Source organism: Tinamus guttatus, unplaced genomic scaffold (genome assembly GCF_059628265.1).
Source record: "Tinamus guttatus ecotype Peru unplaced genomic scaffold, ASM5962826v1 Tinamus_guttatus_pri_ptg000510l, whole genome shotgun sequence".
Taxonomy (NCBI): Eukaryota; Metazoa; Chordata; class Aves; order Tinamiformes; family Tinamidae; genus Tinamus; species Tinamus guttatus.
Window position 1 is genome coordinate 1,686,147 of NW_028289044.1, and position 19,381 is coordinate 1,705,527.

The 19,381-nt window shown below is 37.2% G+C and overlaps 1 protein-coding gene across 1 annotated transcript in view; it reads right to left on the bottom strand.

Annotated features, from left to right (window-relative positions):
* VPS13B (vacuolar protein sorting 13 homolog B) overlaps window positions 1–19,381 on the bottom strand; it is a 405,118-nt gene that overhangs the window by 170,437 nt on the left and 215,300 nt on the right. Inside the window, exons 25-29 of the mRNA XM_088533620.1 lie at window positions 11,341–11,512; window positions 10,569–10,683; window positions 8,478–8,619; window positions 6,306–6,714; window positions 1,180–1,291 (exon numbers count right to left, since the gene is read on the bottom strand). Coding sequence (XP_088389746.1) covers window positions 1,180–1,291; window positions 6,306–6,714; window positions 8,478–8,619; window positions 10,569–10,683; window positions 11,341–11,512 — 950 coding nt within the window. The remainder of the gene's footprint in view (window positions 1–1,179; window positions 1,292–6,305; window positions 6,715–8,477; window positions 8,620–10,568; window positions 10,684–11,340; window positions 11,513–19,381) is intronic.

The window sequence follows — 19,381 nt, forward strand, 5'->3', positions numbered from 1 at the left end:
GGAACCAGCACAAATATCGGGAAGATCTCTCTTATCTGTGAGCACGTTGAGAATTAGTTCACCCTTGCCATCCAAAGCAGTTGCTGTTGTCCAGATGCACGATTTCTTCCATGAAAGCTCCTTAATATGACAACAGATACATGTCCCTCTCTTTTTTTTTCCTTTAAGAAAACTACTGTAACTAAACATAAAAGAAAATGCAATTATTTAAATATTTCCAAATGGAAATATGAATAAAAAGACTCTCTTAAAAGTTCTAAGTGATCAGAAGAGAAACTGGAGATATTTCACGGTCTCCTTAAAATTCCTAGTCTTGACAAAAAGTAAAACTTTCTGTCATTTTCTAGGCAATAAATGTTTTACTGCTGGGAAAAGATTTTGATGTTTGTAATTTCTATTGAAGAGCACTACGAAGTACTTAAAAATATTGCCACATCTGAAAAACAGACCAACGGGAAGTATAAGACACTTGTTCATCTGTATTTCTGTGACTTTTCTCACTTGGTATTATTTGCAACCCTACTTTCATGTCTGGCAACAGTGCCAACTCTACTAAGGATCATATATTACTTTTATCATGTTGATTACATATGTTCACCAGTTTTGCTGCCTCTATATGATTAGTGTGGTTTGCACATACTTAGTGACACAATCCAGAGCATGACATTTTCACAGAAAATGTGTTTACTGGGAAAGAGCTCCTCAGAAGTTTGCTTTCCTTTACAGCTTTGATCTATTTGACATGAAGAATGCTACAGCTTGAATATATGTTTACCATTTATATTATTAAGATCTATCTCCTTCACACTATATGGCTACTGAGCACTTTGGTAGTCACAAAAAAAATGCCTTTTTTTTTTAGGTGAACTTGGTAATAGCTGAGTAAAAGAAAGCCTCTTAAAATGTTTTCATCTGTGAGTTTTAGCTTCATAATGACTTGACATTTAAATTCTGTTATTCATCAGCACTTCACAGAAGAACTTGATTTGTCTAAATGGATTTGAAAGCCCACAAGTGAAGAAAATCAGAAAAACCTGGTTTTGAATATCAAAAGATTGTATGTGAAAAGTATTTTTACAGGCTGCATGTACCCCTGTTTTATTGATCAATTAACTTTTCCCAAAATGAATTTTTCTGAGAATGTATATAAAAAACCCCCAAACCTCCCCCAACACTTACTGATAAATGTCTTTTCTGAGCACAGCTCTACTAAGAGGGTTGTCAGCCTGGGGAGCCGTAGAGACAGATCCAATCTTGAGAACCAAAGTATCTTCTTTAATTGCTGGATTAGCTGTCGTGAAGAGAAGAGAAAACATGTGTTTGATTAAAAGGCAATCGCATTTAGCAAAACCATAGAAAGACTGTTCCTTAAAAAATCTAAAAAAGAATGTCTGCTACAATTCATTTCTGCTTAAGAACAACAACCAATGCAAAAAAAATCATGAAATTAATAGTGTTGTTGTTATATGTAAAAGAAAAAACTATTCTCATTTATCTTCATTACATATTTTAATCATTTTCTTTTTTCCAAAATGATGTTGATTCCAAGGCAGTATGTGATACTGTGAGAAGGCTGTTTCTCCAATAATTATCTATTCCAGTATCTACAGGTTAAGCATTTTTAATCCTGCCTATTCTTTTTTTTGACTTGGGCCTAAGTCCTTTTAAATGGCAAAAAATGCATGATATTATAATTTTCTAGAGGTTGCAACCCTTAAGACTAAAGGAAGAAGATCTGAAAACTGTCACATATATAAAATACAAAATACTTTTGTGGGAGAAAAAAGGATAGTAAATTCCATAGCAATAGCAAAATAATTCTAAGGAAAAAAAAAACCCTCTACTTTCTGCTTTACCCTATTTGAATTTCAGTCACATGTATAGATTCTTAATTTTAAAAACATTAATTATATTTGGTAGAAAACCAAAGTTCTGTCCAGAAAAAAAAAGCACTGCATTTCTTGTAGGAAACAAACATGAATTTTCCTTTTGGGGAAGGAGCAAGTCTACCGAGTCTCTTTTCCAGCAGCCACAGCCACATCCACGAAATATTTTGATAGGCTTCTGCTCAAGAGACGTCCGAATAATCAGGAAGCAGCAGCGAACGGGAGGCTCACGCTCACGCCGTTCCTGTCCCAGCTGGAAGAGTTTGCCTCGGCCCCGGGACACATTTTGGAAATGGCTCTGAGCCTTCCCATGGGCTCTCACACACAAGGAGTCCAGCAAGGCTCCCTTACGAAGGATGAGAACTATGTGAGTAGCAAAAGAAGGTGGAAATATTTTTACTGAGTAGTGAACTGCTTGACGTGGGAAAAACTCGTGAGCTTAAAAACTTGGCTTCTCCAGATCAGTTAAATTCTTGCTGAAGCAGACATCATGCTCCATAGCTATAACAATAATAATTTTAAAAAGGGTAGTCACAGAATTCACAGAAATTCTAATAAGATATTTCGAAACAATTGTATGGAAATGGTAGAATAGCAGAAGAGTAACACAAGTTATATCACAATAACTAGAGGAGAATACAAGGCGTTTGCCTTAAGAAACTTCTTTAAAAACAGAAGTCAAATTCCTCTGTCCCCAAAGCACAGCAAAATCATACACAGCTGATTTGGTTCCCAGAACTAAGGTAGAAAAGTTAACCTGACAACGAAATCCTACTTTTAACTAATCAGTAACCATGTTTTGAATATTTAAAATAAAAAATAAATGAGGCACTGCACTAAGTATTAGATTTCCTGGCACTTTGCAAGCTGGAATTTTTTCCCCTGGTGCTCACATAAAAAAGAAGAAAAAGGAGTAAAGATACTAAATACAATTCACGTTCTAATTGTTTTAGATGGCAAATGCCCTATTCTGAGTAGCAGTTGTTAATACATTCTAGGTTAAGAATTTTGTCTCTGACACTTCAGAAATCACAAGAAACCTTCCAAACGTGGGCATGGTTCTTCTGTGAGCAGTTTCATGCAGGTTAAGAAAGTAGGTCTGAAGTTTAAAACAGAAGGATTTACAAGCATCAATATTTTTATAATTTGGTACTGATTTCAAATGAGGGATGATATGAGTCTTGATGAATGTGTATCTCCATGCATTAATTAATGCATTCTCTCATTAGCTTTTCAAAATACATGTAAAATGTAATAAACTACCATAGTCATTTTCTTACAAATATCTAAACCTCTGAGGAAAAAGAAAGTCTACATTGCACTGTATAAATACAATCTCAGAAACACCTACCGACCTACTGCAATCAAGTTCCTCACAGTCTCAGTTGGTTTTAACCAATCATCCTGTCTTTTTGTTGAGATAAACACACTGCAGCCCTTTAATACTTCTCACAAGGTGTCTTTCCCAGTTCTTGATTAACAGTTGTGGCTCTTTTCAGCATCCCCTCTAGTGTTTTTATAACGTAAAGCAAGTGAGTACCTATGATACCTCACCATTTGCCATATGCAGAGGCACCACTATCTCCTTTGTATATATTTCAGTATTTTCATATTTTACATCAAAAAACACCAGCTCTTGCACTACTTTCTAGAAAAGTGTCCAATCCTTAAGAGTTAGTCTGCATAGCCTTTTCCTTGATATATAGCTTCACATTTTGAATATCTTAAGTATATTTTCTACAAGGAGTGATGTAAGCACTGGTGCATGGATATGCAGTCCTCAACACTTTTCCCACAGGAAATTCTTTACCACATGTGTTGGTGTTAGCAGCAATGGTTTTATATTTAATTCCAGATTATTAAATGCCAATTTAATTTATAAGTCTCCAGATTTTTGGATTTTTAGTCGGCAATTTTATATTCATTTAACTCTTCTACTTGTCCTACACGAGGACATTTTAAAGTCAGAATACCATGATACACAATGTCAAACTCCCTTTAAAACTCTAAGCATATGAAATTTTGCAAAAATTTTTATCAACTGGAATTTGTAATCATGACACAGAATGTGTCTTCAGGTGTGTTTAACAGGGCTCAGTTTCATAAAAACAATATTGGACTATGGTGGAATAAATATGAAGTAATTCTTTATTACCTGAATCCTGTAGTGGATTTTTGCTGTTGTGCAAGGGACACAAATAAAGCAACCTGTCTTGATTTTACTTGACCAGCAAACTTGCCATTTTAATAGGTACACCTTCAGCTGTCTAAAACCTTCCATTCCAAAATGAACTTCAGACAATTAAGATCCTAGAGCCTGACTGATTTGAAATGGTTTAATAGTAAGCAAGGAGCATGTTAGATTCCATGTTATGATAGACCTCAAAGTAGAGAGTCATGCTCATATGACAAGAATATATCATGTTTACAAATGCAGGATATAGGTTTATTGAGCATGCTGCCTTTTCCTTCTCACTATCAACAAATTTATCATGTTCTTAACAGTGATTCCTGATATTTTGTTCCTAGTACATATTTTAAAAAATCCTATTATCCCCAAACCAGCCAGATGTGAGTATTCCCCGTCCTTAGCATTTCATATCACCTTTTTAATGCAATTTACATTTTCCTATTTATAGTGGTTATTCTGCAGTGTTTCATTTTCCAATCTGTATATTGCTTCTGTATATTTAGTTGTCTTTCTTTATGACTAAGCAAGTGTAAGCTGTTGGCCAAGGCTTGAAAAAACACTTGCTATATTAACAAATCCAACTCTGACTTAAAGCAGCATTTCTTCCACTGTTTTCTGACTAGGATTGACTGTTGCCCTCAGAATCCACCATAAAAAGAAATGTTAATGTGGTACTGCTGAAGCTAAAAGATTTTAAAGTTAAAAGGTTTTAAAATGGCATGTGGGTGCATGCACGTGGGTAAAATTGCAAGCAAAACAATATATGATTTTGATTATTTAACGGTGTTTGCATATAACAGTTCATTTGTGCAAGTTTGCTTCTGGATGCAAGTGTAGATTTGCCTGCTTTTAAAATTCTGTACTTTCATTGAAATTATATGCGCTTTTAAGTGAAAGATAGTTTTGGTAGCTAGCACAGGATAAAATATATAAAAAAGAGACAGCAGCGACTAAAGGAGAAAGCGAGGTTATCATAGAACTGTTAAGGTTGGAAAGGACCTCTAGAGATCATCAAGCTAATCCTTAGAATCATTCTTTAAAACCATACATGTTTTTTTTCTACCTATATTCATGCCTAATCATGGCAATTCTGTTCTCTTAGTGCATCCATTCAAATGAGGGATCACAACCAGACAATGCATTTTTGTCTGATTTCACTTTAATGCAGAGCTACAAAAAACATACTCTTTAAAAAAGATTTCCTGGACAACATGCCCCACAATTCCATTCCAACTAGAATCATAATTCTTCCTTACCAACACAGCCAGTCAAATTTTATCTCCCTGTTTTAACATTTCCATTTTGAAACTGGATGCTAGCAAAGTAGTGATCCAAATACATTCTGACTATTGGCACTTCTTGGAAATAGGTTAGGAGAAAAATTAAAAATATACACTGCTATTAGATTCTGTGTTGTTTTATATGGCAGCAAAATTCCCCATATCTATAGAACTTATGCAAATATATCATAATATCAATAAAATAAAAAGCATTTTTTCTATCTCTATAAGAATTATAATGGTAATGGAAATGATTACATTCCCTCTAGCTGTTACCAGCTATAATTTACCCTCCGCATTTGTTTGTATATAAACATTATAATAGAGTTTAAATAGATTTTATGCATGAAGAGAAAAAAATAAGTAAAATAATAGATTATTTTTCAGTTAGTTCAGTCTGACATCTAAGAATCACTACAGAAATACAAAAGTATGTCTCTTGCTGGGCACCAATCAGATGGTACAGGTTGGGAGAGATGATTAAAATGAACGGGACTGTCTACCTGCCTCGCTATTGCCTGGGTTTCCTGGTGCCAGTTACCACAGGACCTGGCCTTTCTTGTACTCCGTGACTGCAGCAGGAGGCTGCTGAAGGCTGAGCTGGTATTAGCATAAAGAGAACACACACAAGAACCAGCACTGCCAAAGCCACAGATTTAGGCTTAACTTCTCTTTCCACAGTTCTTGATTATTTGCTTTTATATTCACATCTTAAACACAAACTGTGTAGGTGCTGGCAGAGCAGAGATCAAATGAAAATCTAAAAATCTTTTTCCCCAATTCTGTGTAGAGCTAGAAAGAATTATAGATGGCTTCTATTTCCAACCCAAAAGAAACTGAAAGTCTGAGCAGTGCTGCTAAGTATCAGTATCTTAAGGTTAGTGATATCACTAAAGGATATTTGTCTACCAAACAGCAAATCTTTGTCTCTAACACAGTACACGGTACCTTCTGCGTTATGATGGTTTTCCTCATTTTTGGGAAAAAAGACTCTAATTACACCAGTGTTGATATAAATCAGAGGCAAATTGCGGGAGGTGAGCGTGTGAGTCCTCATAGGCTGGCCTGGTGACTTTCTTTTCTCCTTTTGGCTCCTTGGCAACCTGGCTTGAAAAATGCTTGCAATTGCATTAAGCAAAGGAAAACAGAGGACCACATCAAACGCCTGGGCAGAGAGAAGGATCTCATGAAGAAAGTGAGGAGATCCATCTGTGTGACCTTCCAACAACTTGTGGAACGTTCTCCGCTCGTTTCTTGATATCAGTTTGTGCCGGACATTTTTTGTCACAGCCTTTGTGTAAGTGAGAGAAAGAAACCCATGTTGCTGGTGAGAGCCATCCAAAAGCTTTGCAGTTGTCTGTTTCAAAGGAAAAAAACAAAAATGAAACTGATGAACAAATAAAATCTTGTAGACATATAACATCCATCGATTGCCATATTCTCTGACTAGCATGCTTAGGGCTCTGTCTTCTCTAAAACTTTTTCACTCTTTCTGAATACAAGAAAAACTGTTTGATTTTTTTACTAGACAGTTCATCTCAAAATTTTGCCATTTTGCCATCCTATGTCAGCTAAAATGAAAAATATTTGAACAATCTTTCTTTTTTTTTTCCATTATTTACATTCTATGTCCTTCATTTAGAATGCAGTCTGGTACATTAGTATTATTCAAATCTTAAAAACAAACAAACAAAAAACCCCAAATATTTGGGAGAGTCTTAATTCACCAAACATCTGATAGCTTTTTATACTCACAATTATATGTTCTGATTTCTTCTTTGCTTTAGACACAATAGAAATAAATCTTATCCCCTTCCAATCTCCTTTCTGTAAGTGCAATCAGCAGCTGAGGTGCTGAGGTAGACCTTTGGTGCTGAGATAACTTCACGTAAATATGGGTGTAAAATACACCCATATTTAACCAATTACTGTAAGAATTGAGATCGCTTTGCTCCCTAGGTATTTAAAGAATATATATTTTTTTCAGTTAGCAAGAAAGATTTCCTAGATAGACACGACAATTAGATGCTTGGCTTCCAAAAGATATATATTACAGTTCTCGGTTTATCTTTGAAAGTCTTCCGGATATTTCAGTGTTATACTATTTGTGAGTGAAAAATATTAAAAAGAACACTGCCTAGGAAGAAGAGACTATTTTCATAATTTAGGAAACATTTTAATAAGAACACTTTATGATTGTTCAAATATTTTTCTTTAATCACTTAAGCACAAATAAAAATGATACTTTGCAAACATGCTTCCTGTTGCATCTTGAAATTTGATTTAAAAATAATTTAATGCAATTTAAACTTCATTAATAGAACATCTCTTTCTTAAATAAATAGAATATAAAGCTTAAATGCTGAACAAATTAAAGTTTTTTGATTAAGTAAATTAAAATAAATTAGTAAGTTAGATTTTCTGCTTATAAGAAATAAAGCACTGGAATAAGAGAAAGTATTTCCTAATCAATATTCATTATGATAATAAATCACAACATACAGAACTTCCACTAGCACAAAAAGATTCTACACAGTTGCTCTTGTTTGTGAAGGGCCTAATGACATAATAATATAATCCATTTTCCAAATAAAAAGGGCAAGGAAAAAAAATAAGTTAAATATCTCACAATGAGATATTCTGAAGTAATGATGCAAAAATTCAAATCAAAATGCAAAATATGCATTTGCTGATTGCTGCATTATCAAAATTATATAAAGCAACTGTAAAAGGTTTCATTAAGTTCTGCCTCAATAACACAAAATAATTAAATCCCTGGGTAGACATCAGAATTACATAACCAAAATGTTCATGCACAAAATGCACCTGCTCTTCCATATTTGGTGCCCAGTGCCACAAGTGCCCAGTTTTCATATGAATAAAAGGTTCTTGACTTCAGTGGACACTGTTATGCAGCCAAAAAGAACTGGGAATTATTATTAAAGGAAATGAGGGAAAAACACAAGTAATACAATATGTGCAATCAAGACATTCACTACAGGCACAATTTATATACCCAGAAGTGAAAGATATGTGAGGGTTTCTTTTTTTCTTTTTTGCTCTAAATTTCCTAGTTTCTTAGTGGAAGTGCTGTAGCAACAATTTAAAAAAGATTCTTACAGAAGGAAAGAAGCCAGAGATATTACTGAAAGGGTCCTGCTTGCTCATGGGTCGAACCAACAAGGTACGTCTGTTCAGCTTGTCAGTACAGGAAAGGAAAACACCTCCGTATTGCCCCAGAGACCAAGAGTCTTCTCCGAGGCTTGAGGTTATGAATGAAGCATAGAAGAGGAAAAACAAACAAACAAAAAGTTGCCATAAGCAAAAAAATATATATTTACATTCATTTTGCAGAGTTATATATAACTGCATGATGAAGCTTGTGTCGTACCTTCTTCTACAATGCCAAAATTCAATCACATTAAGACAAAAAATAGATTAAAAAAAAAGTGAAATTTTGTAAAATTTTAATTTATGTGAAAGGACAACCCAGCAAGAGGTCAAATAATGTGGAATTAAAGTTTAATAAAATCGTCCATATAGCAAAGCAGACTTTCTCCTGGATTTTTTAGAAAGGAGAAGAATGATTACAAGAACCAAGAAATTGCAAAAGAAAAAGTGTACTCAAATACATTACAAAATAGCAGGACTTCCTAAGGAAAAAAAAAAAAAAGTGAGTTTGAAAGAATTAAAGTGTACTGCAATTCTTGTAACCATTCCTTCTAAAATTTCCAAGAATAAAGGAACATATATTGCTTAAGAAGAGTTATTCAGTTAAGCATCTTAGTTTCCTAAAGAAATCTCACCAAAAGTTTTTCTTTGCATTGCAGCAATATTCCTTCAAAATGTCCTGGTTGCCAGTCTCCCCCTGGCCTGGAAGACAGAATGTTCACCTTATCTGTTCTCTGCTTTTTGCTTTAGCCCACAGAAATGCAAACCAAGAGAACTGCACTCTGAAGGGATTAAGAAATGTAGATGCAAACGACAACTTGGCCATGTGTGTGTGTATGTGTGTGTGAGTATATGTATACAAACATATGCATACACCTACATATAAATACACATACAGGCATACATGTGTATATGCACACATAAATACACGGATATATATGTAGGTGTGTGTGTATATATATATATATGCATTATATATATGCATATATGTATGTGTGTATATGCTTTAGCAAACAAACTAACAGTATTTTCAAGGGAGGACTGGGTTCCTAGGAAGGAAGCTCTGTCTCTGAAGTTTTACACTGCGTCTGTGCAGAAAGCAGCCTGTTAACATCAACTAGCTATTGGGATTCCACTGAATTTTAAAGCACCATGATTTGATTTTTAAGACCTTAAAAATAAGTTACAAAGTTCAACTGTCCAATATCACAATGTTTTCAAACTATAACTGTATTTGTAAATCTGACAAAAGAAATGTTACTTTTTTGTTTTAGGCTGTTAATTAGGAAAAAATTCTTAGAACTGTTGGCAACTTGAGCTGATACTGAAACTCCTTCCTATTGCACATAGAGAACAATAATAAATGTTGAATAAAGCTTTACTAGCACAGGCTCATAAGTGAACATGGTTTGAGTGTACGAGCTGTAATGACATACAATAATCCAGCACTCTCTTTAACTTGTTAGGACATAGGATGAACAGTATGACGATCTACCTAGCCTAAACTGATGACATACAGGTAGAGTTTAATCACAGAGATTTTAGGCAGGCGTTTCTGCACAACACTCTGCTGTGCCACACGGACACTGACACCCAGCTCAGGTCCCTGCATTACTGTGTTGCTAAGCTGCAGCAAAAGAAATTGCTCTACTGATAGACACTTCTTTTCAATATCGAAGAGGATGGCACCATAAAAAACTAAACATTACCCACTTGTTAGAGTTAAATATATTATGAAACAGTATTTAAGGTAGTTCCCCCTCAAAATTTCAGCTACAGAAATGACTTTTTCTAACAAACCAACAGAGCAATAATGCAAAAAAGAAGCGCTCTTTACATGAAATACTTTAATATTTTTCTTTAGAATCAGATTTAGTATTGAGAAACTGCAGTTCCAGTGTTTATTACCAAAAAAATTTAAATCCATCCCATTTCATATAAATTCAACAACTCCTTTAATTTTAAGCTAAGAATTAAGGAACAAACTATTGCTGTCTTCTTCCAGCCAGGAAAGAAAGAAGTATAGCCCCTGGGAATTACCTGTTTCTGTAATGATCAATATTGAAGCTTTCTATTTTACATTTGATTTTGGTATACACGTCCTGTACATCCACTGAGGCACTGAGATCTTCTAATTCACTGACGACACAAACTTCTGTTAACAGTCAAAGAAAATTAAAATGATAAGTTATCAGTCTAAAACCTACAAATGTATACAATATCTGGCCCACTATCCTTTGTAAATAGGATGATGCTGTTTCTATTCTTTTTCTTTTCTTTTTTTTTTCATATTCCACACATTGGTCTAGCTGTCACAGACAGGAACTGGCAAAAGAAAAAAAAAAAAAACAAAAACAAAGCTACAATCCAAACCTTTTCATACGAGTGTATATAATGTAAGACATTTATGAGGTTTTCAGAACAAAATTCCTACAAAGAATAAAAAATTCTTATAAGGAATAAAAAGATTTGCCAACATAGTTACTCTAACATGTTAGATTTCTTTCTTTCATATAATTATTTTCATATCAAAGGTTCAAGTTTCTTTGCAAATTAGCTTTAACCACATGCAACCACATTTCCAGTTTAATATAATCATTATTCCACATGGTGGAGAAAGTGTTTGCCAAAGAACAATATTGAATTCTAATTATATGCATTAACCAGAGCTTATTGTGGTAGGCTAAAACATAGATCCGATGCACATTTTTGTATTATACAATGTTAATATTATCAATAAATGCTCTGAATAGCCAATATTCTGCTTTAAAATAAGGCATAGAATTTAAAATGGAAAAATTATGCTGAATACCTGTGCCATTATTTCTAGGATCAGGAGCAAACAATTTTATAGTAATTTTTGGCAACATCCACTGCATCCACAGGCTGACACGTCCGCTGGAGACTCCAATATTACTTGTAGTTTGTTCCAATGTAACTGAGTCTGAGAATGGAGAATCGTCACCACCCTGAAGAGAGTCACCCTGTGAGACAAAAGTAACAGCTGGGAAAAGTCTTGCTTTTCACTACTACTCAGTTCTTCTGTCTAGACTGATGCAGAACCCCAAACAGTATATATATGTATATAAATACAAACACACCTACTGATAACTTTCAAATCAAGAAATTTTTAATGTTAGGAAAAAAAAAGCAAAACATATTCTCCTCGCTATCTCTTCTAATGAAACACTACTACCAGAGAAAAAAGCAGGATATTCCGACCCAAAATGGGGAAGGGGATAAGGAGACCTGTGCACATCTCAGCAGCAGACGAAGAAAGGGTTGTAGGAGATGCCAAATGGGGAAGCTCTCAGCGTGTCTGTACCACTTCTGTAGTACACACATACTGTTTTTTTAATTCATCTTCTTAATTGTAACTGTTTTGGGAAAAATGATTTCACAAAAGAATAGCTTTGGACAAAAATTCTGTGCAACTTGAGCCAATAGCTTAATTAAAGGACTTCTGTCATGTATACATGTGTTGTCTTATCACCATTTTAATGGTAAGACAAGGCAAAAAGGCAGGTAAAAATCTTACAAAAATTTTGCAAACAGTCCATTATTTCTTTGGCTATTTGATACTCATAAAATGGTGCTGCTGCCATTGCACCTTTAGAATCTATTACATAATGAAGAGCACCATTACATTTCCCACTTTAATTTTCAGAAAAACACTGATACACAGCTTCTGCTTCAAGTTTTCTGCTATATGTCACTCACATTAGCATTCAGTGATTTTTTTTTCCACCAAAACTTTGAACACAAGTATAAAGAAACAGCAAAGATATTTTATTTTATTTATGTGTGTTAACCTCTACCCTTGAAAAACTCCGTGGTACTTATTAAGATTGATAAGCAGTCACCTATGTTGTCAAACATCCGACACGGGGAACTTATCCCTCCAGACATTCGTTCTCACACGGCAGACACTGTGCAGTTAACGTATGTCACAGGGAAATAATATGGATGTGAATGGGAAATAATATGGATGTGAATGCATAATTCAGAACAGTTTAACAGACATAATATGAGTTGCTGACCTGAAAATTATGATTCAGTTATCCTTCAAATAAATATACTGATGGTGGGTTTGAATCCATCAAGTGCATGAAAACACATATATGCACTACTGCTTACAGCTCTGAAGAGGTGACTGTTGTCTGTAAGATCACCCTAGACTCCAGAGAGCTGCAAAAATCTAGCTATCAAACTCCTTATTTCACTTTACAGGTAAATTAAAGGAAAAAAAAAATCAGATCATAGCCTAAGTAAGAGAAAACTTCTTACTGATATTCATGTAGGGAGCTGTATGTTTATTCCATGGTAAAGCTATGCACTTCAGAAGGTAAAGAAGGATCCTACCGTAGCTGCCATCAATTATGTGAAAAAATCAGTGGTAGTTCTATAACATAGTATATAATTATTGATTTAAAGCATTGTATAAATTTAAGTATCATCTTTGCTGGATTTAAAAATGAACTTCAACTTTTTTAAAAAAAAATCAAATATAAAATACCCGTTACTTTCTTGAATCAAAGCTATTACTTATAAAAATTGTCAAGTTCTTATATCTCTAGGATTAGAGCCTTGCGCTATCATTATTAATAATCAGTGGTTGGTAAATACCAATATTCTCTATGAGAAGTGTTTCATTACTGTATCAAAAGCAAGTGCTATTGTAATTGGGAACATCTCCTCAAATATAAGTCCTAATGTGTCAAGGAGTCATGGATACAGAACTATGTGACTGTGCAGGTCTGCACCAACAAACCGACAAAAGTTATTATTCATTAGATTAGTGAATGTCAAGTAGCAACTGAGATCACAGAGATAGTCCCAAACTGTGAAAAGGTGGTTGGACTAGTAATACTGAAAATGACAGTCTGTGCTAGGATCTTAGGGTTTTCCAAAGGCAGCAACAGGTACAAGTGGGCCAGAAACTAAGGCAAGACAAACACTGCTGCACATGAAAAGAGCCACCAAAATCAAAGAAATACATGGATAGGTCAGAAGTAGCTGGATAGACTCAAAATAATAGGAACAAAATTCATAAGAAAGAGAGAAAGAAGGCTTGCTTGGACATGCACTTATCTGCATGTGCATTGGAAGGAACAGTGAGCACCCATGAGGAGAAAAGGTGGAAAATTTACAGAAAATAAGGTACAGGAGAGTGCGGCTGGGTGCATGGGCCTACTTCCTGCTGTGCGTTTAATATTTACTAATGAAGTTTATTACAACAGGATGTCTAACCTGAGAAACCAAACGTGGCTGATCTCATCCACGCGCACCCAATCACAGCACAACTGGGGCACGGTAGAGTTATGGCATCCAGTAAGAAGAAATAATAATAATAAAATAAAAGGCGTGGAGTGGTAGAGCCTGCTACACGGCAGGTCGGCCAGGGCAGAGGTGAACTCCTTTGTGCCAACCTGCCCTATAGTCCCTGTTTGCTTCCTCCCAGAGATTTCTGCCTCTTGCCAGACCTTTCACAAACCGTCCTGAGACTCCTAGCGCTGAGCACCGCTTGCTGCCTGCGTCTTTGCAAGACATTCCCTAAGATCTTCACAAAGATGGTGCTCCCTCTCACCACGTCGACGTCCCACGAGGCAGTACAGACTCTGCAGCAAACGGGCAGACACCTTTTGGCTTTCCAGCACTGCAGGCAAAACTCTGGTTTGTTTTTCCAAAATGCCCACCCCGGTCCTTGCAATAGGGAACTGGAGAAGGAATAAAAGCTGGGCAAGAAGCCTGGGGAGTGTCAGACCTGGCACTGTCCCAGCAGCTGGATGCATGGAGGGAGAGCAGCCTCTTCTCCAGCACTAACCATCACTCACTCCTTATTGCTTCTCCTGAAATGTCAGTCTCCAGGATTAGGAAATGAGCATATGCCAGAAAGGCTGCAGCATTCCAAACATTTTGCCATCCTCTGCCTATTCCTATCCACCCTCTTCCAATAGTAGCCTGTGTCCCCAGGCATCTGCTTTGCTTACTTGCAAAGCCATAAAAAGTGGGAGCAAAGATATTTACTTGTAGAGCCAGAATGAGCACAGTTCTACAAGAATCCCATCTCCCTCTTTAATCAGACCTCCCAGATGCCTCATCTGATTTCATGACCAGCAAGGGCATCGGCGACTTCCATCTGGAGCCCTTTCATTTCTGCCTTCTGTAAATCCCAACCTTGTCATTTCTTCCCTGTAACTCATCCAAATGGCCTTGACGCTGCCTTCCAACAACCTCCTGCATCTCCATAATTAAACTCTGAATGAATCCCCTAAAAGTCCATGTTTCAAACGTGTCTGGACTTTCATCGTGTCTGGAATGACTCTTCTCACCAAGCCTCGAACACTCGGGAGACGCGGGAGTCAGAGGTCCTTGGAACGGGGGGATCCCTCAAGCCCAGCAGCTCCGAGGAAGCAGCCAGCCAAGGACAAGCTGTCGCTGCTGAGATCCTGAGATGCATTTCACAGAGTATCAAGAAAAGGAGGCCAGTTAAAGGTCAAGGAAATGGAGAAACAATACTTATTTAAACCTGAAAACGTGTTTATTTTCAGTTCAAATCAAAGTTCAAGCCAATGTTGACGTTCTGTAGATTGATTTGCTCCTCTCCGTTTGGTTTATAAAAAGCATTTTCCCTTCTGTTTTTAGAGCTGGAACATTTCTGAAGTTCTTTGGTGGTGTCGGCAGGCTGCATTTGCCAAAACGTAATTCACGAACTGCGCTGGGGGGATGGCGGGGGCGAGAAGATCTCCTCCCCCCGCCCCCGTACACACCCTCGTTCTCCCCCTGGACATGCTCCAAAATGCTTTTCGTATGAAAATCAGTTTTGTTCTAAAATTTTGGCAGATCTCTACATTTCAGAATAGTTTAAAAAAGTAGAAAACAATAATAAATTAAACTTAAAGTGGTGTACTTAACAGAAAATATATACTGCCATCATGGCAAGTTTTGCATTTTATAATTTGGATCTTTTATTTTCATAATTTAGTGGCCTCATATGTTTCAAGCATTTTGTTAACCTTTTTTTTCCATAAAAGCTGTTTTTGTTTAGTGGTTTGAGGATATAGATAACTTCGTGCTGTAGAAAACCGAGGCAATAATTTTCCCACACTTTTCTTTAAGCTTATTTTTCTCAGAATATAAATGATCTCCTATGCTTTTCAAAGAATCAGCCTGTTAATAATTTTGGCACAAGGTTATATGCAAAGGCATTTGTGAGATCCTTGAAGAACTGCGTTTATCAGGCATAAACCCAGAGCCATATAAAAAGTGAAGTAACTCAGGAATGTGCAATCAAATTTAAAAGCAGCGAACACTGAATTTTAGAGCATGTGGCCCCTACCAACTTCCAAGTCTATTAAACCCATAAAGTTTACCAAAAAACAGAGTTACAGGTACAGACCCAGATGTATCATCAGAAACTGCTTCCTCTTTTTTTAAATACATAATGCTTTGGAAGAGGCAGTATATCTGATATGCAATAACCAAAAAATGCACAGGCAAGGAAGAGAGGCCAAGGTGCTCGCAGTTTCCTTTACCACTGCAGGAGCTCAACTTGCTCTGGCCTGAGTCCAGTTATGTTTATGCTTATACTTGTGAGATTTGCAGATCTTTTTCACACTTTAATTCCTGCAGAATGTCAGGTGGCTTTATTAAAATCTGCAGAAATTGTGTTCTAAGACACAGCAGAAAATTTCATTTAACACACCAGTAAGACACGTATATTTCTGGTAGCAAGTAGAAAAGCAAGACTTGAATTTCCAGATGCCAAGTGGACATGACCAGAAATAAAAGATAGGTGAACATCCGGACAAGGCCAGCACAACATAGGGCTGATTTTGTGGCAGACTACGTTGGGTGTTGGGTCCCTGGCCTGGCAATGGGTAGGATTTGAGCACTTCTATCTTCAAGACCTGGCCATGCTCTTGCTCTGTTGACCGCTGCTCTTCTACACTTTTACACTTTTATACGCAGGTCACTGGCACCAGGGCTGCCGCGTTAAGCTGAGGCTCACAGAGATGCTCTTGGCTGCAGGGAAGGGGCTGTCCACAGACATTCCCACCTGCTGGTCACCAGGTCCCAGCCGGACGTTGCTGTCTCCTCCTGTCTCCTAGCTCAGCAGTTCACACTGAACATATTCTCTGAATTGTTCCACCGATCTAACATGTGTAAACAGCTGGATTGGCCCTTTCTCAGTGGCCGCAGCTGTACATGCACTCCTCCAAAGGCAGGAATTGCTCTAGGGCTGTCCTGTGGGAGGTGGGAATTGAAGGGATTGCATTTCTCCTTCGCCTTCTGGTCGTGGTACAGTATCCAGAACCACTGGGCAGAGTCACAAGGAGTGAAAAAAATGATGGCTTGCAGTAGCTGAAGTCATTTTCTTTTTAAATAAGCTCAAATCCTTAGAAAATTTTTGCACTGAATAACTATGAAACCAAAGTGAGGAGACAGCCTGTGCTCTTGTTTCTCATGCAGTTTCAATTTTCAGTTTGGATTTTCAGCACCCAGCGTGGTATTGTTAAATATGTTTATATATTAATTTTCTGCTCTGTTTCCAGATCTACAGAAAAATCAAGCCAGAGTCAGAGACACTGAACTATTTTCCCACAACTTCTCATGCCAAGTCCTAAAATATACAATTTAATTCTTTCACCAATTGTTGCAAATTGACCAATATACTGAGTTTATTTTCTTAGCAGAATTTATCTTTGTTCATCAGGAAGAACCAAACATACGAGGCCTTCATCCAAGGCCTGCCTAAAGCTCCGGGATGATCACAGTTTGGCCACACTACTGCTATGCCTTATCAAAATAACTCCTGCCTTCTTGCTCAATCACAGTGCTTCCCCAAGGACTAAACACTTCTACCACTGTTTGTACTTAAGTAAACAGTAACAAGTGGCCTGTTGTAGGCTGTACTACCTTTGCTCTTGCTGTTCCAAAGCCGGGGTGGTAAAAATGATTAACTGTTTCCACCCCCCCCAGTACTTAAACCTCTCACTCAAGTTTCCCCAGCTGACTGCCACCCAGACTGCAATTCAGGAAGCTAGGTAGCTTTATCTGCATGCGACCGCGGAGCTCACTATCAACGTGTCAGCATGAAAAGAATTACACGCAGCTTAAAATATAAATCATCCGCAGATCATATAAACAAATTACTTCTTTTGCTTTTTAATACAAACAGCTCTGAGAGTGTGCTTTCTTCCCGTTCATTTATAGTAAGACTGCTGCACTTGAAAGAAGCTTTAAAAATAATCATTTGTCTCCCACAGAACGGAATAGCACATTAACGGTAATATCTCTGAAGTCCAGGAAAAAAAAAAAAAAAAAAGTACCTATTGCAGGGAGGTATTTTTTGTTTGACAGATTTTAGAATTTCAAATGTAAAAGCTATAGAAACATATAAACTAAACACAAACTCTGATAAACAAAACACAAACAAGATTTCTCAAACTCTTGAGAAACCTCTCTATGTCAAACCTGTAGAAATACATACTATAGTTTAATCGCTCTAAACACTTTGTTCCTGGCAGTCTTTGTTCCTGGTAGTCTGCTAAACTGACATAGCTGCATGCTGAAATTATAGCTGATGAATTCCATTTCTGTATGTTACCTCCTGCGTTTCTTGCATTAAAAACATTAGTGTTGCAGCAGTCTAAAAATAAGTTATAATTTACAAATATAGGGTGGTATTTTTCAAATCAAACAAAATGGATTTAGCTTTGTTCCCACTGACTTCACTGATCAGAGTTAGGCCAATATTAACTACCTTGAAATTTCTAAAGATCAGACTATGACCTATGAGTATTCAATATTCACGTTTTGGAAAGTACAAAGAAATAAAGCATACCATACTTAAAAAGATGAGTTTTTTTTTTGGGGGGGTATTTTTGAAAGCATATTTGAAAGCATTTATCTTTGCAGATCTGTGAGCATCATGACAGCAGTCAAGCAAACCTTTATTGGTATTAGCTCTCCCAGCCACTGAGTGCCTGCTCTAAAGCTGCCGCGTGCGTTTTTATTGCTCCCTTGATGGAATTCAGACGCTGAGGGAGGGCAGGGGGCAGCTCAGTTCAAACCAGGAGCAAAACCACAGACAAGGATAAAATAGACTTAAGGTAAATGGTGAAATGCCGCTCGAAACGTCTCAGTAGTCTTCCCAAAGCTGCCTCCACCTTCCCTCTCCCCTCTGCCATTCACATAAAGGCTGCCACCCTTCCCTTCCATGCAGGGCCACCTCTTTTTAGTCATTTAGCTTTCCTGATAGCCCAGTTCCTACAATCTTCATTTCCGTGAGGTATTAAAGACAGCTCTGGCCTCCACAAACACCAGCCATCTCTCCCCAGGGCTCTCAGATCCCAATGTGAGCCTCAGGAATGCCTGAAGAACATCATGGTGTAGGAGCAGGCGGGCACTGGCTGCCTCTGCGCAACCACTGTACTGCCCTCAACTGTACTCTGGCAGAAGGTGATCAAAAAACAGCACTGATGTCACCAGAGGGGCTCTTGCAAACAGAAACAGGCTCTCCCGACGAAAAGCCTTGTGTCTAAGAGACAGGATGACAGTGATCCATATATGGATGAACTGTGGGGGACTGTATCTTCACACCAGACCCAGAAGGAAAACCTAGCCTTGCTAGAAAGAGCATAGTGAAACAGACTGACATCTGCAGCCCATTAGGCAATTTGACGGGTAGAAGTAGCTGCTGTACTTCGCAGGAGACAAACCCATCAAAAACCTGTCTGCGTCTCTTGTGTGCAGGGCCTGCTTCTCTTTGCCTGCGTTTCGGGCAGCTGCTCTGCGTTTCCTCTCAGTGTAGGTGCCCCCCAGATGCACCCCCGCATTTATATGGAGAA